The 26,723-nt window shown below is 40.8% G+C and overlaps 1 protein-coding gene across 1 annotated transcript in view; it reads left to right on the forward strand.

Moving 5' to 3' along the window:
• The window catches only part of TUSC3 (tumor suppressor candidate 3), a 274,534-nt gene that overhangs the window by 237,753 nt on the left and 10,058 nt on the right, over positions 1-26,723 (forward strand). The window contains exons 8-9 of the mRNA XM_075930369.2: positions 17,401-17,475; positions 21,747-21,837. Of these exons, the coding sequence (XP_075786484.1) occupies positions 17,401-17,475; positions 21,747-21,837 (166 nt within the window). The remainder of the gene's footprint in view (positions 1-17,400; positions 17,476-21,746; positions 21,838-26,723) is intronic.

The raw sequence follows: 26,723 nt of genomic DNA on the forward strand, positions 1-26,723 counted from the left end.
ATTCAAGAACTGTATGGAAGAATAAAAGAACAACAGACTCTCTCCAGTGGAGAAAGTGTGAGAATCACAAGCTTCTGGACATATTCTGTTACCTCCACATTGACTGGTTTGCACACCTGGTCAATGAGTCCATATTAGATCTTGCTAAGGTAATCTGGCAGACTCCATCCTCAATATCTCTGGCCTGTTAGAGGGCTGCCAAGAGATATGTCCCCACAAATTCATAGAGTCCTATTCTCATACCTTCCCAAAATTCCCTCATAGTTAATTCAGTAAGTGAAAAGTGAAGACAGCATCACTGTGGGATAACTTCATATGATAAGGACTGGGAAGAGGCTCTCTTTGAATGCATGGCATAATTAACAGATAATAGCCATAGCTAACGTTTCTAGTTCACAGTACTTTTCTATGGGCAGGTATAAGAGGCAGGGGAAGGCAATGCCTTCCCAAACTGGGAGACATTGCCCCATCCACTGTTTGCCCCCAGCTTCAGCATGGCTCTGAGACTTCAGCTGTACTGACACCAGGGTGACTAGGGCTGCACAATGCCCACCCTCCCTGTGCTCTTGGATGGAGTGGCTGGAGCCATGTGCCACCTGTCCTCTCCATGTCCAAGGCCAAGGCAGCTGGGGCCATGCCCTCCCCATGCTCTGGGCCAGGGAGGGTCCTGTGGAAGCTGGAGACTTGCCCCACCAGTGGGAGTGGGATTGGCTCCTGTGGGGTGTAGCACTTTGGATAGAGGGAGCGAGGCTAGGGGCTTGCCTCCCACAGCCCTACATTCACCTACAGCCCATAACAAGAACTTTTGTTAATTTAGACGTGTGTGATGGTTTTGTGATGTGTATTTAGGTCACATGTAATTTCCCTGCACAAATTGCACCATTGTCCACTTGCGATACTCAGTTACCTTCAGTAGTATTACACAGATTGAAAAACTGGTGTCATAAAGTAGAGAACCAAGCTCACTGAAACTGCCAAATTAACGTGGTTGTGATCAGATCTAGATTTGTCACCTGGTTTTCCAAGGTTCATGGCTGGTACTTTCTGTCTGTGCATGATGAGTTGTCTTCCAGATTTGTAGACTTATGTCACTTAAGTTTTAATTTAATATTTCCTAAATACATACAATATTTACAATATTGAATAATTAATAATATCAGCTAATTACTTTTCACCATTTATTAGCATTAAGCTTTACAATATTGTAAAATGAACATTGCTCTTTACAGATCCAATAAGAGTGCCTAAATTATTTTAATCTTCTATTTAAAGTGATTCTAGCATTTTTTTTTAGAAAATCCATATTATTATATTAATGCTTAAAAGTGTTTGCTATTACTACAAAAAAAATCTCATGCACCCTGAAATAGGTATATCATCCACAGCAATGCATTGCAAGAGCCTCTTTCTTTATTATATACTTCTTCAGAATAAAAAACCTTTAGTTTTCTAGGTGACAACAACATTTTAAACAATGAACAACATTCGGAGATTCAAGTTACTTTGCAGGTACTGAATAAAATCCAATATTTGTGGAGCCATCCAAGCCTGATGATAACTGTTAAATTGTCTTTTGCAACACAACATTGATTAATAAGAATTATTTGAGTTCAATCAAACTAGTTGCTTGTTTTGAGTAGTTAATCCATATGATGGTTGATTTGGTTTAAACTAGCCCTAATGAGTCACTTTGTGAGCTCTCTGTTTAGCATTTCCTGTTTCTTGGATGTTATCACTCAGGGTACGAATAGTCTGTGGGGAGGTTTCGGGATATTCAAGGTATCCCGAAAAATCTCTGCCACGTCCAGGAAATGTGTTTGCTCTTCCACTTTTTTTTTGTGGAAGAGCAGATGAGCTCTTTCAGAATTCCTGTCTTCCTCATGCCATGAGGAAGAAGAGTTCTTCTGAAAGAGAGGTTTTTTTTCCTGAAATTTGGCCCATTATAGACGGGCTAAATTTCAGAAAAGCCTCTTCCGAAAAAACTGCTAGTAGAGCTTTGCAGTCTAGACATAGCCTCAGTGTTGTAACCCTTTAATAATACTAAATAAATGAACTAGAAGCTTGTGAAAACTAGCTTCTTTACAATTTCCTCAAGACTGACAAACTCAAGAGTGCCAGTTGGTGTAAATTATCTGTGTCCAAACTAGTGTGTAAAAGATTACTGAAGGCTCAAAAGAGTTTAACATGTCAATTCACTTGCAAAACTTTTCTTTTTAAATAGAACAGTCAGTCTGTCATAGATAATAATTTGACACACTTAAAGGTATATTTCACACTCAAAATATCCAGGTGCATACAAAAAGTATAGTTTAGAGTATACCCAAATTTGTATACCCAAATTCTACATTTCTTAAAATGACCCATTGTTATCATGGAGCACAGACAGTTCTCAACAGCATAAGTCACTGTGAACACAGAAATCATGAAGGGCACTTAGAACTTAGTAAGTCTGGTAAATACTGAAATATGTCACGGATGTCAGTATACGATTGTTTCTATGTAAATTGAAACCTAGGAGTCTCAAGAATCATAGACTCAAACTAATCAATTTCAGGAGTAATAAACATCTTTCACAGGGATCAGATAGATATAGATTTAAAACATAGCCATGTCTCCTTCCCAAGGCCTGTTGAATCATCCATGGGGAATGGTGATGATGTGATTCACAATTGACTGCTCGTTGAATAGCATGAGTTGAAGGTTAGAATCATTGCTCACTGTTGCTTCAGTATCATAAAACAGAGTCTTGGAAGAAACCATGGGACTGATAATATGTCAACTGCTTGGTTTTTATGCCAGACCCATACGTCTTGACTTGATTAGTTTCTTAATGCCCATCACAAAGACAAATTAAAGTCCCCCTTTGTAAGATTCTATTCAGTTCATTCATATGAAAGATGGAATATTGTTTCAGTGGATAGAATGATCACAGAAGATTAGGGAAGAGATTTCAGGAGGTAATCTAGTCCAACCTCCTGCTCACAGCGGGGCCAAAATAGATAATGAATAATTATCCTAAAATGAGGTTGACAGAATTTAAAAAAGGAACTTGTATATTGAAATTAATTCTTCCTAACTTAGGTGACAAAAGTTAGTCTGCTTAAATCTATATACAGTAGTCTGGATTCAATAACAGCTGCAAAATACTCATTATCCCTGAAATCATGAGTCTGATTGTCCTTGCTCAGGGGTCATTTGGTTGGTAATCTCACATTGTAGTCAGGATTCTGGCCTGTTCCCTGCAGGTAGGTTGGTGGTAGTGGAGTCTAGTCCCTCCCACTCCACCAGAATTCAACTCAGGTCTCTTTGAGGGCTATAATTGATCTGACAGCCAGGGCTCCTAATGCTGTCAGGACCACCACCAAACACTATCACAACCACCAAACACTCATAACTGGCCTAAAATTGCTGTCTGGGTTTAGGCAACATGATGAGGTGTCTGCTCACCTGGTGTTTGCAGGTAGTGTAGTAGTTTTCCTCCTCTCACACAGCAAGTGCCTTCTGCTATATGGCCAACCATTCTGAACTAGATAAGTCCTAGGGCTTCCCCATGCTGGGTATACCAAATGAAATAAAGAGGAATTAACAAAACTCATAAAAAGTTGCCCTGTAGCAGGCCCTGCCTCCCCTTAGGAAGGGGCCTTTGGCAGTTGTTGTGGGAAGAGATTCTGCCTTCTCTAATGAAATAGCAGGTCTGCTGTTTTCTCCTGTCCACCACCAAGGGTGCATCTAGACTGCAGCACTATTTTGAGATACTTCCGGTATCCTGAAATAGAGTTTTCCGCATCTTGACAGCACAACCATTATTTTGAAATAGCTTTCGAAATAACATGCGTGATATTTTGACGTCCCTTTATACCTGGTTGCAAGAGGATTAAGGGACATTTCGGAATCTTCCTAGAAATTGAATTCTTCTATACACAAGGTGCAACGTGGAATGGGAAGCATCAATCTAGGATGAAATCTTGGTCCCATTAAAATCAATGAGAAGTTTGCTATTGATAAAGTGGGTCCAGGATTTGCCCCAGTCTTTCTTTGTCAATATGTCTCACCCTTGACCTACAGCAGCTATCCCTAACCAATCAATCGCAATTGACTGGTCGATCGTGGAGGCACTGACAGTCAATCTCTCTCAGTCCCACATTTTCCCCTTTCCTCCTTTGTTTTGCACTAGCAGCCAGTGCTTTAACAAAGCATCCAGCAATTTATGGCTCAGAAGCCAAATATGGCTCGCAGCTTGAGCTCAGTCTCCCTTCATTCCCCTTGCCCCCTGCAACATGGAACCCATGCTGATGCTACAGCCTCCCACCCCTCACAAAATTGGAGCTAGTGCCAACTTCCTGTATTGGGGAGCCCCTCCCCACAGCAGCGCGTCTGCTTCCGTATCCTCCCTTCCTTCCCCCGTGCTCCGGGGAGGCAAGACATGGGAGCTACGTAACCTCCCCTTACCTGGTGATCACCAGTGAGAGTTCATCCAGATGCGCTTGGTGTGGTGGTGATACATTGAGCATGCAGGGCCTAGGGTGGGTGCTAAGATGGTGGCAGAGGATCCGGAATTTGAGGATGGGGAGCAGCTGGATTTCTTAAAGAAGCAGCACATGCTCCTTCCTGCACTGCTTGCAGATCCTGCCCGAGAGAGACTCGTTCCTGGAGACCCCCCCAGATATCAACTGAGCTGCTCCTGCCCCTTCTTTCCTGGACAAAGATCCACATGCTCCTGCCCCTTGTTCCCTGACTAGACACTTGCCAGCACCCTGCTCCTGCCCCCTCCCTCCTGGCCAAGCACTTACCCCTAGCTTGCTCCGGCACCATGTCTCCTACCCAGATTCTTCACCCCCATCCCACACTGGCAGCTCTGTCCCACACACTGGAACCCTCATTTTTGACCCCACACCAGAGCACAAGGATACCCACAAAATCCACTAACTCTGGAACCCCTGAAGAGTTAATCTGGCCTGAGGCCTTGAACCTCAGTCCTACTGGCCCTTTCCCCCACCAGTAGAGCGAGGTGTCTCAGTTGGAGGCTACATCAGTGATGGTATGTCTACACTACAAAGTTAATTTGAACTAACAGCCATTAGTTCGAATTAACTTTCATAGGCGCTACACAGGCAAACAGCTAGTTTGAACTTAATTCGAACTAGCGGAGCACTTAATTCGAACTAGGTAAACCTCATTCTACGAGGACTAACGCCTAGTTCGAATTAAGTAGTTCGAATTAAGGGCTGTGTAGCCACTTAATTTGAACTAGTGGGAGGCTAGCCCTCCCCAGCTTGCCCTGGTGGCCACTCTGGGCACCACCAGGGAAACTCGTCTTCCCTCCTCCCAGCCCCGGAGCCCTTAAAGGGGTACAGTCTGGCTACCAGCACCCAGCCAGCAGACCCTGCACCTGGCATGGCACGAGCCAGCTACCCGCTGCCACCCAGCCCTCCGCCTCTCGGGAGCCTGCCTGGGGCCGCAAGAGGCGGGTGCCCGCCTGGTCTACTGCGGACATCGTGGACCTCATCGAGGTTTGGGGGGAAGCCTCCAACATCCACGACCTCCGCACTAGGTACAGGAAAGTGGCCGTCTAGGGCAGGATAGCTTCCAGCCTGGCCATCCAGGAGCAGGTGTGCATGAAAATCAAGGTGGTCCAGTGACACACCCGACCCTGAGCCCTGAGCTTAGAACGGCCGTACTGGGTCAGACCAAAGGTCCATCTAGCCCAGTAGCCTGTCTGCTGACAGCAGCCAGCACCAGCTACCCCGGAGGGGATGGACCAAAGACAATGACCAAGCTATTTGTCTCATGCCATCCATCTCCAGCCTTCCAAAACAGAGGCCAGGGACACCATTTCTATCCCATGGCTAATAGCACTCCATGGACCCAGCCTCCATGAATTTATCTAACTTCTCTTTAAATTCTGTTATAGTTCTAGCCTTCACAGCTTCCTGCAGCAAGGAGTTCCACAGGTTGACTAGTTGCACCCTCTTCACACCACTCATGCTTTTATAAACCTCTATCATATGCACCCTCGGTCTCCTCTTTTCTAAGCTGAAAAGTCCCAGTCTCTTTAGTCTCTCTTCATATGGGACCTGTTCCAAACCCATGATCATTTTAGTTGCCCTTTTCTGAACCTTTTCCAAGGCCAAAATATCTTTTCTGGGGTGAGGAGATCACATCTGTACACAGTACTGAAGATATGGCTTACCATAGTTTGATACTTCCCCTCCTCCTTCTTCCCCCTTCCAGCTCCCTCCTCCCAGGTTTCCTCCTCCCCTCTCCCACCCTCTCTCTTCCCCTCTCTCTCCTTTTCCCAGTCTCCCCGAGTTTTGTTCAATAAAGAGAGTTTCTATTTTTGTCAAGTATCAGAGGGGTAGCCGTGTTAGTCTGAATCTGCAAAAGCGACGAGGAGTCCTGTGGCACCTTATAGACTAACTGAAGTGTAGGAGCATAAGCTTTCGTGGGCAGACCCACTTCATCAGATGCATGTAGTGGAAATTTCTATTTTTGAACACACATGTCCTTTATTTTGTACATCAGGAAGGGGGGCTAAGGACGGGTAAATGGAAGGAGGTGAGGGAGGAATGGGGTACGAGCCCCCGATGGGGAGGACTGGGGTGGCTCTGCGGGCTCCTCGGGGTAGAAGCTCTCCTTGATCCTGCAGCCCCCCCGATTGACCCCACCCCTGGATGGCAGCCTGCGGCAAGTGAAGCCGGGCTGATGGCTGAGTGCTGTGAAGTGCCGAGTATGGGCATTGAGGGCACTCCATGCCAGGACTTCTTCGCTGTCCCTCATCGAGTTAGACAAGCGAGTGGGGAACCCTGAGAACTGTCTGTCCGGGGTGGGGGGTCGGGTCCCTTTAAGCACAGCCCTCGGCTAGCCTGACACAGCAGCTCCACGCTCTAAGTCCTAATCTGATGCCCTGCCGGCACTACTTCCGGCCATAAGATTGGCAGAAGACAGCCTGAATACATGTATGAAGCTGGATTTGACCGGTTACGACGTAAACTTCAAAGAAATGTGTGAAAAGATACAGCAGCAGAAGTCCCTTTAAATAAAGTCTGTGAATGCAATGTTTCATTTATGCTATTATTAATCATCACATCAATAATATTAAGTTATATATTTTCAGTCATGCAAATGGGCATTCTTTTACAGCTCTTTGTTGACCACTTGTCCTGGTTTTTTATGTAGTTTGGCTCTTTGGTTTGAAAAGGTTGCCAACCTCTGCACTAAGGAGAGAAATGCAAAGCCCTGCTGCCCGCAAGCATTCAGGGATTTTCTCCATTGCCTGAGGCTTGTTCAGCACCGCAGCCTCCCACTCGACCCTGACCCCCACCAGCCTACAGCCCCCTCTCTGAACCAACATCCCCTTCTCCACCCCATCCTGCACCCAACTACCCTCCCACAACTTGCACCTCTCACCCTTTCCCACACCCAAATACTTTTCTTGCCCCAGAGCCCACACCTGTCTCATCCCAGTGAAAGTGAATAAGGGCTTGGGACAAGTGATGGGAAGGGGGAGAATGGAGTGGGTGGAGCCTCAGGGAAAGGATGGGGAAGATCCTGGGCTTTCCCTGACATTTAAAAACGGATCTTCCTTGTAAGAAGTTTGGAGACCTCTGATGTACAGAAACCAGTTCTAGAAGATAATTCTGTCTTGAATGGTTCTAACCTTCAGCCTTGATTCCTTGTCTGACTGTAAAACTCACAGACCAAGTGTCAGTTCATGTCAAGGACTATCAACTTGTATATTACTACAGAGTGCTTGTTAATTATATATGAATGTACTTGATGTTTAAACTTAATTAAAACTATGATGTTACATGCATTGTTTTCACTTCTCTGTTATAATCTAATAACAAGCATTTACATGATACATACTCCTATAATTAAGTAAACCATCAACCCAAAAATAAGCCTTGTTTAATGCCAATGAAGAACTTTAGCAAGAAAGTAATAATTCATGTGCATTTGAAGGCAAAAAGTCATTGTGCTGAGCAGAGATGAAAGACTCTAAATGCACTCCTTTCTCTCCACCAATAAAAAAAGTCCACATGGATTGTCACCCTCTCATCTTGTTTTCTTTGGGAAGATGGACCCATGGAAAAATCCTGGACTTCTAGGCTGTTTGGCCTCTTACAGGGAAGAATACTGGATGGAAAGTAGAGATCCTCTGAGACATTTTGGGGACTTTTGGGAAGCTGGCAGTTTATTACATTTCTGCTGCCATAGATTCTGACTCACCTGATCATACATTTTAACTGCTCAGTTACTTTCATTTCCTTTTCTTGGCCAATAAACCTATTGTTGGTTTACTATAGAATTAGCTATTAGCATTGTCTTTGGTGGGAGATCTAGAATGCAACTGGACTGGATGAATTATTGGTCACTTGGGATTTGAAATATTTGATTTTTTGATAAGTGACCATTTATCATAAATCCGCGTGGGCTGGGTGGCAAGATACCCTGATGAGTCTAAGAACTGTCTGTGACTTCATGCTCAGACTGTTATAGTGATCCAGGAATTCACATATGGTTCTGGCTTAGTGAAGTCTAATTACAGAACATGCCACCAGTTTGGGATGTTGGCAATCTGCCCTGACCTAGGCACTCCTTTCGTGAGCCACTTTAGACAGCATGACTCTGACTTTGTCTGAACCCTTGGCTCCTGAATTTGGATTCTAACTTTGGTTCTGAGCTTTGGCTCTGATCCTAACTCTGACTCAGCTCTGGCCTTAGGCTCTAGCATTTAGTTTCTGACCACTGTGCATGACTTCTGCTCTGATCATTAGGCATGGCTACCTATAATCCAGTCTCCTGACAGATGCCAAGAAGAGGGGGATATGATAAGCCCAAGCCCTCCTTCAGAGGCAGGTACATAAATCCAGATTGCAGGGAGGTGTCCATATCCGCATAGGCAATCCATAGCAATCCATGAATAGGAACCTGCCACCTACCGGTGGGCAACTTAGCTGCCTATGATGCTATTTGAAGGAGTGGGCTAGACACCTTCCTTACACAATACTGAGTGGAAGAGAGTATAGTAGTGGTATTGGTCCCAGTTCATAGCCCCAGGATTAGCCCACTCACCTGTAATGTGGAAGATGCAGGCTCAAACCATACCTCTGTCTGAGAGGGAGAAAGGGCTCAAATGCGGTTTTCTTACGTCTTAAGAGAGTGCAATAATCATTGAGCTATGGAATATTCTATTGTGCAGCTCCCTTATTCCTCCTAAAAGGAGGCTTACAGGGGGCTTTTGAAAGGGGGGGGTTCTGATATTTGGCCCTGTGCAAGATAGGCCAAATATCAGAAAAGCCTCTTCCAGAAAAATAACGGAAGATATGCAAATTTGAGATGAATTTGCATACCTTCTTTCAGAAGTCGCCCATAGTCTAGACATGCCCGCAGAGTCTCTGTTTGAACAGTAGATAGATAATAAAGAGTGGTTAGAACAGGGGGACTGGACATACAGACTGTCACCTTCCATTTCAGCATCTTAGCTGCTGGACCACAGATTGTTCTTCCCTTTTAATAAATACTTAAACAGTCACTGTAGAATAGAGAGTGTACAAATGACTGTGGAGAATTGAACATAAATCGCCCACATCCCAGAAAGTCCCATACACTGGGCTACAAATTATAAGATAGACAGCAGAGCTTCCCCTCCACAGCCTAATTTTGAAATGAGTCTGGTCCAGTAGGCAACTTCTGACCATATTAGATCTGAGCCCACATGTGATTTATGCAAACAAATGCCTTTGCGTCTCTGGTTCATTGATTGATCTGGGACATAGTGGAGAGCTAGGCTTCTAGATGCCTAGAGTGAGGCAGCAGTGGGCATGCCCAGACGCCCAAGTATAACTTCCCAGGGAAACTTTACTGTGAAAAACATAGGTACCAAGTGAGATTAGACACATAAAAGCTATGTCTACACTGCTCTGGTTTTGAACAAGAAATATGCATATGAGGCTAAGCATGGAATATCGGTGAGCCTCATTTGCATAATTAATGAGCAGCCACTTTTTGTGCAAGAGGCTTTTGTACATGGCTCCTTCTTGCTCAAAACTCCCTCTTGCGCAAGAGCCGATTTTCTGGAAAAAAGTGGAAAAATGGCTCTTGCACAAGTGGGGGGTTTCGCACAAAAAGTGGCCGCTCATTAATTATGCAAATGAGGCTCGGTGATATTCCATGCTCATTTGCATATTTCTTGTGCAAACCTAGCCAAAGGGTTTGGAAGGAGTTTTGTGGATCGCAATGGAGCCAAAACTGCCTCAGTCTGGGGTTTGTGTATTCTGCTCCTAGTGACTTTTTTTCAGTCACTACTTATCTGGGCTGACTTTGAAGCTGCAAGCCACCAGTAAGTAGATGATATATATTGTATTACCAATCCTCTGACAGATCAAGTTCTGCTCTTGAGACGATTGGGTGAAATTAATAGTTATGGCATTATCTATTAGAGTATGAGAAGAGAAACTAGCTAAAGCTCATTATTAATATGGTTCATGATTTCTGTACACTCTAGGGCATTTGTGAAAGTTCGTCCATATTAGTTGTCTAATCTAGATATTTTTGTACCTGACATCCTAATTGTGGGATGTCTGTTCAAATACAAACCCTTGCTATTTGAATGGCACCTTGTCCCCCTGGATTTTGTAGATGAACTTGCCTATATAAAGCTGTTTCTTCTCTAGAAATTTTCAGTGTTATTTTTGTCTATACTTACTATACAATGTCTTGTCAGTTGCTGTGTACAGTTTGTGTCCAGGGGAAAAAAGGGTACCAGGATCTTTAAAAACAAGTACAACTAAGACCATTCTAAATTAGAAAAGATTAAAAAAAAAGATTAGACCAGATTTTACACCAAAAGATACAAAATCAAAACAGTATGCAGAGTTATATCTATCTGAAACTATGAAAATTGGAACATAGAACTATTGCTAAGCATAGTATGTTTTATCAGGATTAGGTCAATGGTACATTTCTGAAATGCCCTGTAAAGAAGATAAAGGAAAAACAAGAAAATGTACACAGCTTGTGATGTCATCTCCTTTTTGTCAGATGGAAAACTATCCAAGAGATAGATAAATGTCAACAAAAATTTCAATTCTATTGTACTAGAAGGAAATTATATTGTACAAAATTGTTTTAATAAATGGACATCCTCCTTTCTGGCATATTTTTTTAAAAGATGACTTAGGAAATAATATTGGAAATCAGGTCTGGGAAACATGACAGAAGCTAATATTCTGTGATAGGAAGCCAGCGATAGCACTGAATCCACTATTCAAAATGATTGAATTTTCACTCATCACTGTGGAGTGCCCAGTAAATGATGTGCCCAGTGCTAAAATGTAGTGATGTGAATGAAGCCACTGTCATTGAATCTAAAAACCAGCCAAGTGAAGCCAAAACCCAACAATATTGACTGCAGCTAAAAAGCAACAGATGAGGCAAAGTGTAACAGTGCAAGTGAAGCTTCAAAGGCAATGATGTGAAGCTGAAAAAAATCAAAAAGAAAGGCTGACTAAAGATCCATAGTAAAAGAACTCTCTTGATATTATATCACCCAAAGAACATTCATCTTTGCACAAATGTGAGAGTCTCTTATCAATAACTGTTCTCCCTAACTATAGAAAAATTGGGTGAAATTAAAAGGAGCAAGAAAACTCCTAGTATAGAAAGAATCATAGAATTGTGTACCTGGAAGGAAACTTGAGAGTCATCAAGTCCAGGCCTCTGCATTCATGGCAGGATCAAGCACCATCTACAAACATCCCAGACAGGTGTTTGTCTAATCTGCTCTTAAAAATCTCAGATGATCAACATTCCACAGCTTTCCTAGGCCATTTATTCTAGAGCTTAACATCCTGACAGGAAGTTTGTCCTAATGTCCAACTTAAACTTCCCTTACTGCAATTTAAGCCCATTGCTGCTTGTCCTATCATCAGACCTTAAGGAGAATAATTTTCTCCCTCTTCCTTGGAACAACCTTTTAGATACTTAACGTTGCTATCATGTCACCTTTCAATCTTCTCTTTTCCAGACTAAACAAACCAAATTCCTTCAATATAAGAGTAGGTTAGATAAATGTCTATCAGGAATGGTCTAGACCCGTGGTCCCCAACCCGGTGCCCGCGGGCGCCATGGCGCCCGCCGGGGTCTTTACATGCGCCCGCGGAGCAATCTGGGCTGGCAGGTGCCAGCCCCGGGCGCATGGCCGGTCCCGGGGGCGCCGCGCGTACCCTTGGCAGCTCCGGTGCCGGCCTTGGCTCCGCCCCGCGCATGCCCTTGCCGGCCCCGGCCTTGGCCCCGTGGCGCTTACGGGGGGAGCACCGGCCCCGGGCGCGTGGCGCTTACGGGGGGGGGCGCCGGCCCCGGGCGTGCGGCACTTGCCAGGGGGCGCCTTCCTCGGGTGCGCGGCTATGGGGGGGGCTCCAGCCCCATGGCTATGGGGGGGCCCCACCCCCGGGCATGCGGCTGGGGGGGGCCGCCCCCGGGCGGGCAAGTGTCCCCGCCCCCTGGCGCCCGGCGGGTGAACGGCCACGCCCCCTGGCGCCCGCCAACCTGAAAAGGTTGGGGACCCCTGGTCTAGACAGTATTTGGTCCTGCCATGAGGCCAGGGGATTGGACTTGATGACTTCTCGAGGTCCCTTCCAGTCCTACTATTCTATGATTCTATGAATCTTCCCTCATAGGTCATGTTTTCTAGACCTTTGATCATTTTCATTGCTCTTCTCTGGATTTTTTCCAATTTGCCAACATCTTTCCTGAAACGTGATACCCATAACTGGATGCAGTACTCTAGTTAAAGCATCCCATAATGATGTCTGTACTTCCCCCCCCCCCCAACAATATCACACTGTTGACTCATATTTAGTTTGTGGCCCACTATGACTCCTAGATCCCTTTCTGCAGTACTCCTTCCTAAGTAGTCATTTCTCATTTTGTATGTGTGCTACTGATTGTTCCTTCCTAAGAATGCATGCTGATGTACACTATAATTCTTTTTCAGGTTTTGTTGTTTGTTTTGTTAGTAGTGATCATATACAACTTTGATTTGTGGAGGGAGACAAGTGGACCACGTGGAGGGTAGTTTTGTTCGTTTTGTTTTATTTTGGCCATGACATATTGGTTTGTTGACTGTATTCCCTGTTTTATCTCTCTGGAACCTAGACACACCCTCCTTGTCCTATCCCCAGACCTTTGTTTCTGATCAAGCCAAGTTAAAGATAGCAAAAGCACTGCTGAGTTTCTAAGTGTGTGTGCTGTATCTGGGAAAGCAGCAGTTACCCATTACCAGACCTAATATTAAAAGAACAGAAACATCTCTGATCTTTGCTTTGTTTTGTTCTTAAGGACGGGAGCAGAAACACAAGTAGCATCTTTGTCTCCAGATCTTTTTGTTTCGTCTTGGTTCATTCCATACTCTGTTTTAGAAAGTATGTTTGAGAGCGTATAACTGACTAGACTAGCTTTCTTCCCACTTGTGCTCAGTGCACAAATTCAAGAGTATTGCTCTAAGGTAGGTATTTTCAAAAGCACTTAGCTCTGGCCAATTCTATGTGATAGAGAGGAAAATAAACTTTTAACTGTGCATGATGTATATGCTTTCAATGCACAAACTCTCAGGAAATAGATGAATGTGTTGAGTAACAAACTTGCACAAAACTGGAGCTAAAAGTTGACACTACATTAGTTCTCAATTTTTTCAACATCAGTAAAAGAAAATAAATCTTTCAGCAGCTGATGCACCAGGTTCATGGGCAAGATGAGAACAGTTTTAAGCTGGTGTTGTTTCTTTGTCACTTTCACTTCTGTTTATTTAAAAATAATGAAAAGGAAGAAAACCTCATAACACTGATTTTTAAAAAAGTAGGAAATTCTGAATAATGGCAACTGCTTATAACATGCCAATCTGCAGTCAGTATGGAATATAAAATTTCAAACTACTTGGGAGTTCTTTGGTCCTTTCTTGTGCACAAAGAGTTGAATTAAGGTCAGAACAGTCTCATCTGTGAATATCCTTGCATTTTCCAGCTTCAATCAGACCTTGGACATGAATTTAACTTAATTTTTGCTATTTGTATTTAGATAGAGTGATGGTTATTAGATAAGCAGCTAAGCAATGATTTGAGTGGGGTTCATTGTGAAATAGCCTTGATTCTGCACCCTTAGGGAGAACTTGTTAAGCTGAGATTTGGAAAACTTTTCAGTATTTAATATGTGCAGCTTTTAATGCTTTAATACAATTCCTTTATCTACATAATGAGATTGTGTTGGCAGTATTATTTCTTTTCTTTACAGAAATTCAATTCCACTTTACTGATTGTTCCTGAAAGCAGCTGACCACTTCCTATGTTCAAACTTAATGGAGAGCTAAGTGAACTGCCATGTTTTATCCCATCACTCTGTCTCCAAATAGTAATATGGTGTCATCATAATAAAATGTGACAGGAATTAGTCCTGCTGTTTGGTTAAAATATGTTTTCCCACACTATCAAATGCTATTTGCATTGCTACAATACTGTCTGCTTATTATCACACATATAGTAGAGCAGGGGTTCTCAAATTGCATTGTACCACAATTCCCTTCTGACAGCAACAGTTGCTTTATGATCCAGAAGAGGGGGTCAAAGCCTGAGCCCCACTGCTCCAGGTGGGAGGGAGCTGCAGAAGCTGAAGTCCAAGAGATTCAGCTCCAAACTGGGGGGGCTATATCCTGAGTCTCACTATCTAAGGCTTTGGCAGCCCTGGGTTTCAAGTATAAGCGAACCCTGCCAACTCCATTAAAATGGGATCAGAATGCATTTTGGAGCCCCAGTTTGAAAACAGATGCTTATATAGAGGCTCATATAGTCATGATATGATTTAGTTCCAACTTCCATTTACCCTCCTTCCATTGTCAATAACACTTAAGTATGCATTTAACTATAAAAATGTACAATCACATGCTTATTCAACTAAATGCTTCAGCATATACTGACATCCCTTGAAGCCAGAGTATTGTACTAAAACTTCTGACATAGCTTATTTTTGAGAAATAAAACTTAGGTTAAGAATGAAGAATACCAATGTGTGCATGCAATGGAGTCAGTAGGATAGTGTTTCTTAACGTTTCCGGACTGCTGTTCCCCTTTCAGGATCTGATTTGTCTTGCATACCCTAAATTTCACCTCCTTTTAAAAACTACCTGTTGATAAAATTAGACATAAAATACAGAAGTGTTGCAATACACTATTACTGAAAAATTGCTGACTTTTTCATTTTTATATTGATTGGAATATAAATATTGTACTTACATTTCAATGTGATACTTGAGCCTGTTTTTCACTTGTGAGCCTTGTCTAAAGTCCAAGTCCTGGGCATTGGGGCTGAAGCATGTAACTTCGCTTTGTGGCACACCCTGTGGAATGGGACCATGGGCCATTGCCTTGCTTGCATCCCCCTAATGTTGGCCCTGCATTTGCAATTGCTCTAAACCCATCCCGTGGGTCCTTGAGGGCTGCAATCTCAAAGCTGAAAAACACTTATCTTGATGAGTTGCATGCCTTTTGGTAGACTTTTGCTTACCCTGGTTGAGAAGCACTGCAGTAGGGGATAGATGTTCCAGGGAGCCTTTAGCACTCTTTATTGTATGTTACTGGATGAAGGTCATGTCCATAAACATGGCGTGATTGGGATGTTTATTTATCCCTTAGGTCTGTAGCAATTTCTCCTTTTAATGTTATAGTCTTCTCCCATACCTAATCCTGGAAGAGTAATTAATAAAATTGCCTTTTCCAAACTGCATTAGAGAGTTGCCTTTGGTTTTAATTTGTCTTTCCCTTTCACTAGAAAAGTATCTTTTAATATTGGTTGTCCCTCCAGACACTTGTAAGTAAGTCATGTGTTTTGCTCTCCAAATCAGTACACTCTAGAGCTGAATGGCATGTGCCTGGTAGCCATTCCCAGGACCCTAGTATCAGCACAAGCAGATATTCAGAAAAGTGAGAGAATAGAAGTGCAAAACCCTGATCTTCTAATAAAATCCTCATTAAAAATGACCTCTTCAATGAAAAGTGCTTGTGGAAGCAATTCTAGAGCACCAAGGCAAGCAAGGGCTCAGAGGGAGAGGAGATATGGAAATGGATGTAGGCATGCTATGCTGCTCTGTGTGCAACAGATGTAAAAATACTCACTGTAGTACAGTAAAACTCCAATCGTACGGCATCCAATCGTATGGCACTCCCGATAGTCCAGCATCAAAATGGCAAGAGCCTAGTGAGTGAGCTTTGGCAAAAAACGAGTCACAAGGCAGCAGCTGAAATGAGTGAAAAGGGTAAAAAAGGGTTAAAAAAATTAAAACATTACAGTATACTGCATACAATATGTACAATAAAAAAGGTTAAAAACAGTTTATATACGGTATATACTGTATAAAGTATATATATAACCATTTTATAGTACCTGCTGATAGTCTGGCATATCTAATAATCCGGCACCACTGTCTAGTGTATTTTGGAATAAAAAACACAATGGGGACTGTAGCATGCTAATATATTGTTTTTAAACAGTAGAACATGATGAATATTGGTTATCCATAGATGAAGTAAGTTAACCAAAATTTTGCAGCAAACATACTATTTGCCAAAAAGTATCTTTACGTACATAGTGTTTCAGTGAAGTGTTTGTTTGTTTGATTACAAATATAGCACCCCTGATGCAAATATACTCCATCTTTCATGCATGCCTCCTGTTCAGAACAGATGATAACTACCGTAGTAACTTCCTTTCCAATGCTAGCTTTAAACAAATAAGTGAATAGTCGAGGTTCATGATAAATTTGTTAAATTGTTTTAACATTATGTGCTTGTTTGCATTTGTAAAGCTCATAATTAGACAATAAAAATTCAAGTGACAGAAAACTTTCTTGACTGAGTTTTTGTACGATAAACAAAATATCATACCAGTATAGAGAGAGATCCTGTCTGTGTAAAAGCTCTGAAAAGGGTATGCTGCATGCTGCTTCACTTTGCATTGGTCAATGAATTAATAGAATTATATGTATGTGCAATGCATGTGTCTTCTGTCAGAATTCTTTCTACTTACACTTGTATTATAATTACAAAACATCAATACTCCTATTTCACTTTCAAATTTATTTTTTATTCTAAAATATCCTAAGAGGTATGTAAAACTACATGTTGCTAACTTTAATATCACAAAAGTATATCACTAAATGCAGATTACACAATGGAAATTATCACTACATGTCCATATGTGTGTGTCTACAATTTGGCATAAATTTGAAGTCTATAAATTATGGAGTAGCATAGTTTTGGTTTATATAAAATGAAAACCTTAGTTTGTAGATGCACTCTCATAGATTTCTGAGGCATCCATATTTCTGCTGTTTCCTTGACAACAACTGTATAGATGCTGCTATCACCATGGGAATGGTTCTTCTGAATGAAGCTGCTACTTCCAAAGGGGATGTTGGAAAAAGAAGAAGTAAGTTATTTAGTATAATTTGCAGAATCTCTCTGAATTTTACTTATTGAAGGCATTTTTTAAAAACACCAACATAGAATTTCCACTCAGGTTAAAGTTTCAAAAGTGCCTAAGTCCTGCTCTGAAGACAGGTTTTTGTACCAGTATAACAATTTCAGTTAGTGGTGTGATTTATTTTTCAAAATAATACAAGGTCCAACCCTTAGTATAAATATATCTGTATCTGTATCAGCATAAAGGTACCTTTTTACCCACATAGCTTAGGCCTTATGATCTTCCCATATGGAAATAGCTATGCCAATATAAAATACATCCGTGGTCCCCAACACGGTGCCCGCGGGCGCCATGGTGCCCGCGGGGGCATTTGTCTGCGCCCGCCAAGTGCTCAGGGCTGGCCTGGCCCCAGGCACGTGGCACATGCGTGGTGCCGGAGCCGGCCCCAGGCGCACGGTGAGCGCCGGCCCCGGGGGTGCCGCGGATTGACCCCCCCGCCGGCCCCAGGCGCACAGCGCTTGGGGGAGGGGGGGGAGAGAGCGCCAGCGCCGGCCCCGGGAATGCGGCTATGGGGGGGGCCCCGCCCCCCAGGCGCCCGGCGGGTGAACGGCCACGCCCCCTGGCGCCCGGCAACCCCAAATGGTTGGGGACCACTGAAATACATTTACACTGATATAACTGGATCCACACTAGGTGAGTTATACTTCTCTAATTATAATTGTACAGTTAAAGCAGTGCTATTTTTGTATATAGAGAAGTCCTAAGTTATTCAGGAGCAAAAATATAACATTTTCTAAAGCACCAAAATTATAACATTTTCTAAAGCATCTAATTACTATAGGAGCTTAAATCTTATTGCAAGTCAATGAGAGTGAGGGCGGGAGTTTCAAAAACATCTATGTCAAAAGTGATTTCGGCATTCAGAAGTGTGAATCCTCGTTGACTTTCACTAGAACATGTGTATTCTATACTGGATCAGACTCATCTAGTTGAGTAAATGAGGGGAAGGATAGCTCAGTAGTTTGAGCATTGGCCTGCTAAACCCAGGGTTGTGAGCTCAATCCTTGAGAAGACCATTTGGGGCAAAAATTTGTCAGGGATGGTACTTGGTTCTTCTGTGAAGGCAGGGGTCTGGACTTGATCACCTTGCAAGGTCCCTTTCAGTTCTAGGAGATAGGCAATCTCCATTTTTTAAAAAATAACTTGGTTCCAAAACTGGCCAGTGCCAGATGCTTCAGTACTTTGCAAAATGCAGATAGAGGATTTTCAGAAAGTTATAAGTATTCTTGTATTCACCATCTCATTCCTCATGCATCTTAACATCATGCTGGCTTTTTTAGCAATAGCTGCACATTGAGTAGAGATTTTCATCAAGCTGTCTACTGTGATTCCCAAGTCTCCTTCAAATGGATGTAGGCTGCTAAGATAATTTTGAAAAAAATTGTTCTCAGTCCCTTATTTACTATCAATGTCAAAATAGATAGCTGCTTAATTGAAATTTGACTGTAGCTATCCGATCACATTTCTTGGATTTGTGAGTCTATACTACATGACTGCCAGATTCTGCCTTTATTCCCGAGGATGAATAGTATCGTACTTTACACGCATCTCTATTGAAATAAATGTTATGCTCATAGAGTGAAGTGTAACCCAATATGAGTTAGGAATGGTAAAATCTGGCCCTGAAGTAGTGACAAGAAGCAGTGTCTGAAAATGTTCCAACATTTTGCTTTCTGATTTAAAAGGAAAAGAAGAAATAAGGAAAGTTGCTAGCTATCATCTGCCATTTAAAGAGATGACATGTTAATTGTAACATACATATATAATGTGTATATATAACATACAAAACTAGCATAATTGCTGAAGTATTATTTGAAAAATGTTAAAATTCCTATTCAGAGTAGTCAAGTCCTTTCAATTGATAGTCTCATTATATTTATTTAACTGGCACTTACCAACTTATTTTTTAATAGAAAAGAGACTTATTATCTTGTAATGCAATCCTGCAATGTGTGTATTAATAATAGATAATGATTTAATTTTATAAAGCTACTGAACTGTGGAAATGCCAATACTTACACTGAGCTCCACTCCAGGCATGAGGACTTGAAGGGATTAGGTATACTGTCCTTGCAGCAGCTCCTGTTGATGAAAATATTGGTAGATGTCTTTCAGTGTCCTTCAAAAAGAGATTCTTGTGCATTACAGCCTAATATGGCATTACATTTCAGTCAGAATGTAATTAAGATATTGAAGTTCTACACATTTAGAGCCTGATTCTGAGAAATGCAGAGCTTTTGCATCTCCCAGTGCCTTCAGTTTTGGTTATCACACATCACCAGTTTTGGGATAAGGACTTTTTTTTTTCAGTTTCTCATGAAACTGTTGACTCAGGACGAAGTACACCAGGCTTTCCTGCATCTGATCTGGCCCTTTATCAGATTCCAGGATGTGGCCACTTAAGGCATTTAGAACTTAATGGAAGTCATTGGCAAAATGACTTTTTTACTTCAGTGGTATCAGGTTAGTTCCAAGGTATTACACCAATTATTTCTCTATAAGGGCCCGAACTTACTTTTGTTGAAGTCAATAGGAAACTTTACATTGACTTCAACTGGAGTTGGATCAGAACCTATATTCTAAACAACTATCATGATTTTGAAAGTATTATGCTCTTTTTACAGAAGTGATGTTTCAAATCATGTTTGGTTAATTCTAGTTAGGTAGGTGACTATTTTTTGCTATTTATCTTCAACACTTAAAGACATATCCAGCAATCAAATAGTCTGACTACCAGAGTTTTAGAACTTAGCAGAGAGACGTACTTTTAACCACTTCTTTTTGTTCAATAAGTAATTGCTAAATAATTTTTGCTGTTCTTTAAACTAATTTTAAACTTAAAATTATTTGTTTTTCAACTGCTCTACTTATGACTCTGTGGCTTGATCTGAATTGCATACTTACTTCGATACAACTAAAACCCTTGGGCTGAAAAATTCACACCCCTGAGCAACATAGTTATGACTACAACTCCTCCCTTCATAGACATGCCAGACCTAGAGCCTCTCGCAGAGTTGGAGTTAATTGATAAGTTCTCTGTCAGCTTAGAGCATTTTCACAACATGCACTACAGTGGTATAGCTGCACTGTTGTAAATTTGTAGTGTAGACCTGTCCTGAGTTTAATAAGGTAGTCATTCTCTTTTATTTTTCTTTTTTTCTCTATCTCTTCTCTTCCAGATGAGCTAAAATAAATGGTTTCTCCAATTTATTTGAATAGGAATAATGTAATTTTTTTCCACACAACCCTGGTTGTTCAGATTCCAATTTATATTGGACATTCTTGATTAGCCTACATATCATAAGGATATTGAATGTTATTTTTCTTTTTATAATCAAAGGAATTTTCAGTGTATTAAATAGATATTGTGGGACATGATTGTTCGGTAAATAGGGATGTGCTGCATTGGCTATTAACAGAGAACAACAATTTCTACCAAAGTTATAAAATTTGACTCATCAGCTTTAAAAAAAATCTGTACTACTAATTGACTCCCTTTGGTGGGTGCCTAAGTGGCTAACACAAATCCTCCAACATTTCTGTGTGAACGTGACTTAAGACCATATCTTCACTACAGGCATTATGGAAGCATAGCTATGGCACTGTTCTTATGCTGCCATAGTATAGACAGACACATTTTTCATAACCCAGAATTCTGTAGCCATGTTGACCTAATTTTTAAATGTAGAACAGGACTAAAAATTTTTTATAGTCTTCTCAACCGCATAAGATATAGGTAAGGTAACTCCTGTACTGCCTTAAATATGACTTAGTTTAATCTTAGGTTATGATGTGAACATGGTGACATTACTCAAAGGATATTCTAAGAGAAATTCATTTCTGAGTAAGAGCAAACAAGTACCTGATATTACATTGCCTGTAATGTATAACTTACAAAGATTTAAATATCCATGATCTCCAGCAAGGTGTTTGTATCCACAAACATTTTATACAAGCTGCAAACTACTGTTTATTTAGCTTTAATAATACACTTATATGACAAGTAGTGGGGATTTTTTTTAAATAACCACAAGAAAATTATTTCCATATGTTTTTGATGTCCTATAAGAATATACTGGGCATCAGAAGGCAATATATCAAAACTTTCCACATTTCTTTGTAAATGATTGACATAAATAGTATTTTTCATATAGGCTCCAGATATTCATCTTTTCCATGTTTTATGTGCTAGTAAACACAATATTAATATTTTCCAGTAATATGCCTGGTAGGACTGGGTCTGGTGGTTTTCTTCTTCAGCTTCCTGCTGTCAATATTCCGCTCCAAATACCACGGCTATCCATACAGGTAATCTTTGATGCTATTAAAATCCATTTTTATAATATAATCTATACAACATTTTTAGAAGTTCAGAATGTTGGTTTGATCCGGCTGTTCTGACCTGTTGTATCAGCAGCTGTGCTGAACATTACAGGTAAAATGTGTTTGTGAGTGATTGAATTTCTTTGTAGAAGACCCACAACAGTTAATGTAGCTGAAGTAGAAGATGATGATGCTTGTGATGGTTGTTAGTTCCTGTGGAGCTTCATTCCACATCTCTGACTAGCCCTTAAGAAAGGTCTCTCTAATGCACAGATAAGCAATACCTTTATTCATTGTACTGGATAAATCACCCTGTCAAAACACTCCACAAGAAACTTCACATACAATATGAACTAAAACCACAAATACTTCAGAGCTGAATAAACAAACTCTGATGGGTATAATTTCCCCCACCCTTGGGACAGGAGAATATAGCTAGTGCTGCATATATGTGAAGGATTCAAAATGATACAAGAGTGGGTGGTTAAGAGCATACATGCTAGAAATAAGTGTAGAAACAATGTTTTTACTGTGAAATATTCACTGAAATGTGAATACAGCACAGCTGTCACTGTTTTTCAACAGGGAATATTTATATATCACCTCAACTGATTCTCAGATTATTAATGTTGTTATGTTTGTATTATTTTTGTTTTTTACTTTAATAACATGAAAGTTGTATCAAACATGCATAATCTACTGAGAACCATTGCACGGACCAGGGTGAGCACAGTTAATGGTGGCACCAGAAACTCCATAATGAAGTTAGCACATCTGGCTCAGACTTGTGAAATCAGAACTTGCCAGGGCACCCCTTGCAGTAGGTATCAAGTAGAAGCTAAGTGTGCACCCCTTCATGCATCAATAGGATATTTGAAAACATGGTGACCTGGGATATTTTTGTCCAATCTGGTGACGTAGTGAATGAGTGAATAGAACAAGCAATTGAAAAAAGGGTCAAAACTATACGATGATTATGACAGTTGGCACACAGTAAACAAACCACTCCATGATGAGATTTTGACATTGACAGAGAATGTGGAATGTCTCTAATTGCTCTAAGTTTGCTTGTAAGAGGGTCCAAGTTTCTGACTTGTATAGCAATACAGGTAATATGTAGTTTGATGGAACTTTGTTTCAGCACAGACATATTTGCTTCCATAAGCATGGACTTCATACAGGAAGCAGTGTGACCTATTAATCAGTGAACGTCTGATTTTCTGTGACCATTTAAATTCTTATTGCAGCCTAGAGAGATGAACTTGTCAGCACTTCCCATGGTACTCGCATCCCCTTACACGAGTGGTTCTATGGCCCACCTGCAAGGTTCTGGACCATGTTTTCCACCATGAGAGATTCAATCCCACAGTGTGGTCAGCATCTTGGAGACCTTGGAGGGCAATGCTGAAATACTGCCTTTTCTGCAAGCAGGGTAGAATTGTTGACATAGGCTTGGTTTGAGGACACTTTTTTGGCCAGTTGTGGTTCTGATATATATGCAGCAAGGCCAAGTATTCTGTCAATAGATGACAGATTAGTTAGGGTGAGAATGCATTCCTGTCATACAGCTGAGATTGAATCTGTGAACCAACCTGCACACTCTTGCTAATACTGAACCAAAATCTTGTGTGTCAACCAAATCAAAAGTTAATTTGATATAGATGTATATCATAGCAAGTGGGTGTTTGCATTTTTGGTGAAGCTCAGCTAGAAGCTGGAGGTTAAAGACATCATAATATCTATTTTCAACCTGTCAACCACCCAGCAATGAATTCTGATTATTATAGATTATGTCTGTTAAGGAATGGGTAAATCCTACCAAACAGAATATGAACAGACATTTGCAGAGACCAATAACAATGAGATAGGCCTATAGCTGGCCCTCATCAGCTGTGTTTGTCATTGGCCTTGACTGGTTACCCTGACCATAACCAACTGAAGGTGGCATGCATTGACCAGAGATGATAATATCCTGAAGTAGAGCATCCCAAACTGCTGCTACCTGCTACCCATAACATGCATTCATTGGGAAAATCACTATAAATTATACATAGAAGGAACAAAATTTCTCTCTCTGTTAAGAGACAGATATACTGATGATCTGTGAACTTATTGCTCTCTCTACTTCGTAAAATGGAAAATTTGGTAAAATCTCTTCAGCAACATTTCCATCAAACATGAAGGCGAGAAAGTTAAATTCTCCTCTGACTTCTATGACTTTTACTGCATTTGCTTTTGCTCATTTCCTCAGGTCATGTGAGATGATGTGTTTTCTCTGTATGTTAACAAGAAATAATAGTGCATGGAACTGGAACTGTAATCTGCTTCGAGTAGTCAGAAGTGAGAGCTTGGCTTGTTCTTTTGTCACAAGTTTTTTTTATTTAATTCTTCACTACCATCATCTCAAAAACATCTGCAATATGTCTTAGAATTTTGCTACATTTTGCAAAAGTAAAAAAAGTATGGCATTTTGTCTGTTAGACTTGCATCTTGTGAGCTGTGTGGCTTTGTTATATTGTCTACTCACTTGGCTTTGTTTTATTGTCTTCTATCAATATGAAATCTAAGCACCTTCCACCCAAAACAAACAAACAAAAACACTTTCCTTTCCAGCCCAACCAACAGGAACTAGCTAAATTATTTATAAAAAATAAAGTATGACGATAGTGATCTGATGGAGACCATTGTTTTGGGAAAAATAAAGAACTGCTCTTACCTGTTTTATTAACATGGTCATAGTTGTGAACATTCTTATGGCAACAAGCAGTGAGTTCCACTGTCTTGGGTTAGCTCTTATGGAAGATGCATCTGAGAGATACAATCCTTCTTGTGTATTGACAGCTTTACTTTTGCAATGGAACACACCTGTCCTGTGGTCATCATCACAGGATATGTAATCTTTCAAATAGCTAGATCCAATACTATTCAAAGATTTGAAAATCATAGTCCATGTCATGAGTTAAATGCTAAATAAGAAGATACTCTGGGACACTTGTGTTTCCTGTGGTCTTGCCCAAACCTGTTTTTATATCTCCTTTCTGCTGAGTTAGTTAGATGGCACATGCATCTTTTCTGCTATATGGCAATACAATTAAAAACACTCAGTGGCTATTGATGCTGCAAAATCTACACCTTTATCTAAATGTATTTGTCAGCAAACCCTGAAAGTTAACATACCTGTCTCTAAAGCATCCGGAATAATTTTGGTGTGATATAAATAGTAATTTGCAAGATGCAATATCACAGTTCTAAATGTTTTTAAGAGCCTATTTACGTTCTCTTCTGGAAGACAGCTACAAATAAAAAAAATTATTTCTGACACTCTGATTTACAGGCCTTGTGACTAGATACTTTACGGAATATTTCTAGTTATTCTACAAATGTCTTTTGCAGTCTTAATTTGTTTTGGATATAGATATGTGTATGTATATAGATGTATATGTATATATCTATATATTCCACAAAAGGTCTTTAGGGTTGTGAACTATGCCTGTCACACTATTCTATCAGTCCATTCAAGCCATAAGCACCTTTTATAGGCTAAAGTACCTAGCATGGATGTTTTCAGCCACAGAGAGAAATTTAAAAAAAAACCTCTTTCTAATAGTTTTTTATGAGTAAAATTAATTTTTGTATTATCATCTTGTTTGCTGATGTTGTTCTGTGAATCATATTCATAGAGTTTAGTATGTCCTCTTAGAACTGGAGTTTAGTACTTCTCAGTAAACTTCTATTCCTGTATGAAATTTGGAATATTCTGTAACCAGGCAATGAAAATACATTAGGGAACATAAGAACATAAAAATGGCCATAATGGGTCAGGCTAGCAGCCCATCTAGCCCAGTATCCTATCTGCCAACAGTGGCCAATACAAGGAGGAAGGGAACACAACAGATAATTTTCACCTAATCCCTCCCATCACCCACCTCCAGACAAACAGTAGCTAGGGACACCATTCCTATCCACCCTGGCTAATAGCCATTGATGGACCTAATCTCTATGAATCTCTCTAGCTCTATTTTGAACCTATTAAATTCTGTTAAAGTCCTAGCCTTCACCACATCTTCTGGCAAGGAGTTCCAGAGGTTGACTGTCTGCTGAACTCAAATAATTAATGAATTATGAATTTCTGTTTATATCACACAATCAGTTATAAGTACATAATTAATTATACGTATATAAACTACAAGTAGTTCTGTAGCACCTTAGGCCATGTTTACACTAGGAAACTAGTTCAAAATTACTAAATTTGACTTAAGAACTCCCGATTTAACAAAATCGAACTAGCATGTCCTCACTATAGAGAAGCATTTAAATTAATCAGGGGCAGCCTCTGTTAATGTCAATGCACTACCTCAGATTTAGAGCCCCAGGAAGCACTCTGGGGAGCTGTGGGAGGCCTCCCGGAGGCCAATTATTTCAATTCAGTGGCACCAGAGCATCCACATTAATGTTATTTTGAAACTACTATTTTGAACTTGGTGTAACTCTTTGCGAAAAGTAGGAGTACAGAGTTCAAATTCTGAGGCCCATATTCTGAAATAATGGGCTTGCTAGTGTGTACGCACCACTTATACATTTGAACTTGGTGTTAAGCCTAATTTTTCATTTGCTCAGATTCAGCCCATTAATGCATCTTGTACCCTTGGAATCATCAGCATGATGAATCTGAAACACATCTTTCCAGTCCTTATTTGCCCTTATGATCTTTTTCTTCTGTAAATAATATAAAAGTTTTTGTTAACTAATCTTTTCCCCATTCTATTATACTTGAATATCTTCTGAAGCAGAATCTACAAGAAAAGGTTTACTTTTCTTGCACAGTTTAACATGGGAATAGAACAAAGATACCATAGGGGAGAAAATATAAT

The sequence above is a fragment of the Pelodiscus sinensis genome, chromosome 4 (genome assembly GCF_052426305.1).
Source record: "Pelodiscus sinensis isolate ZL-2025 chromosome 4, ASM5242630v1, whole genome shotgun sequence".
In the NCBI taxonomy this organism is placed as follows: domain Eukaryota; kingdom Metazoa; phylum Chordata; order Testudines; family Trionychidae; genus Pelodiscus; species Pelodiscus sinensis.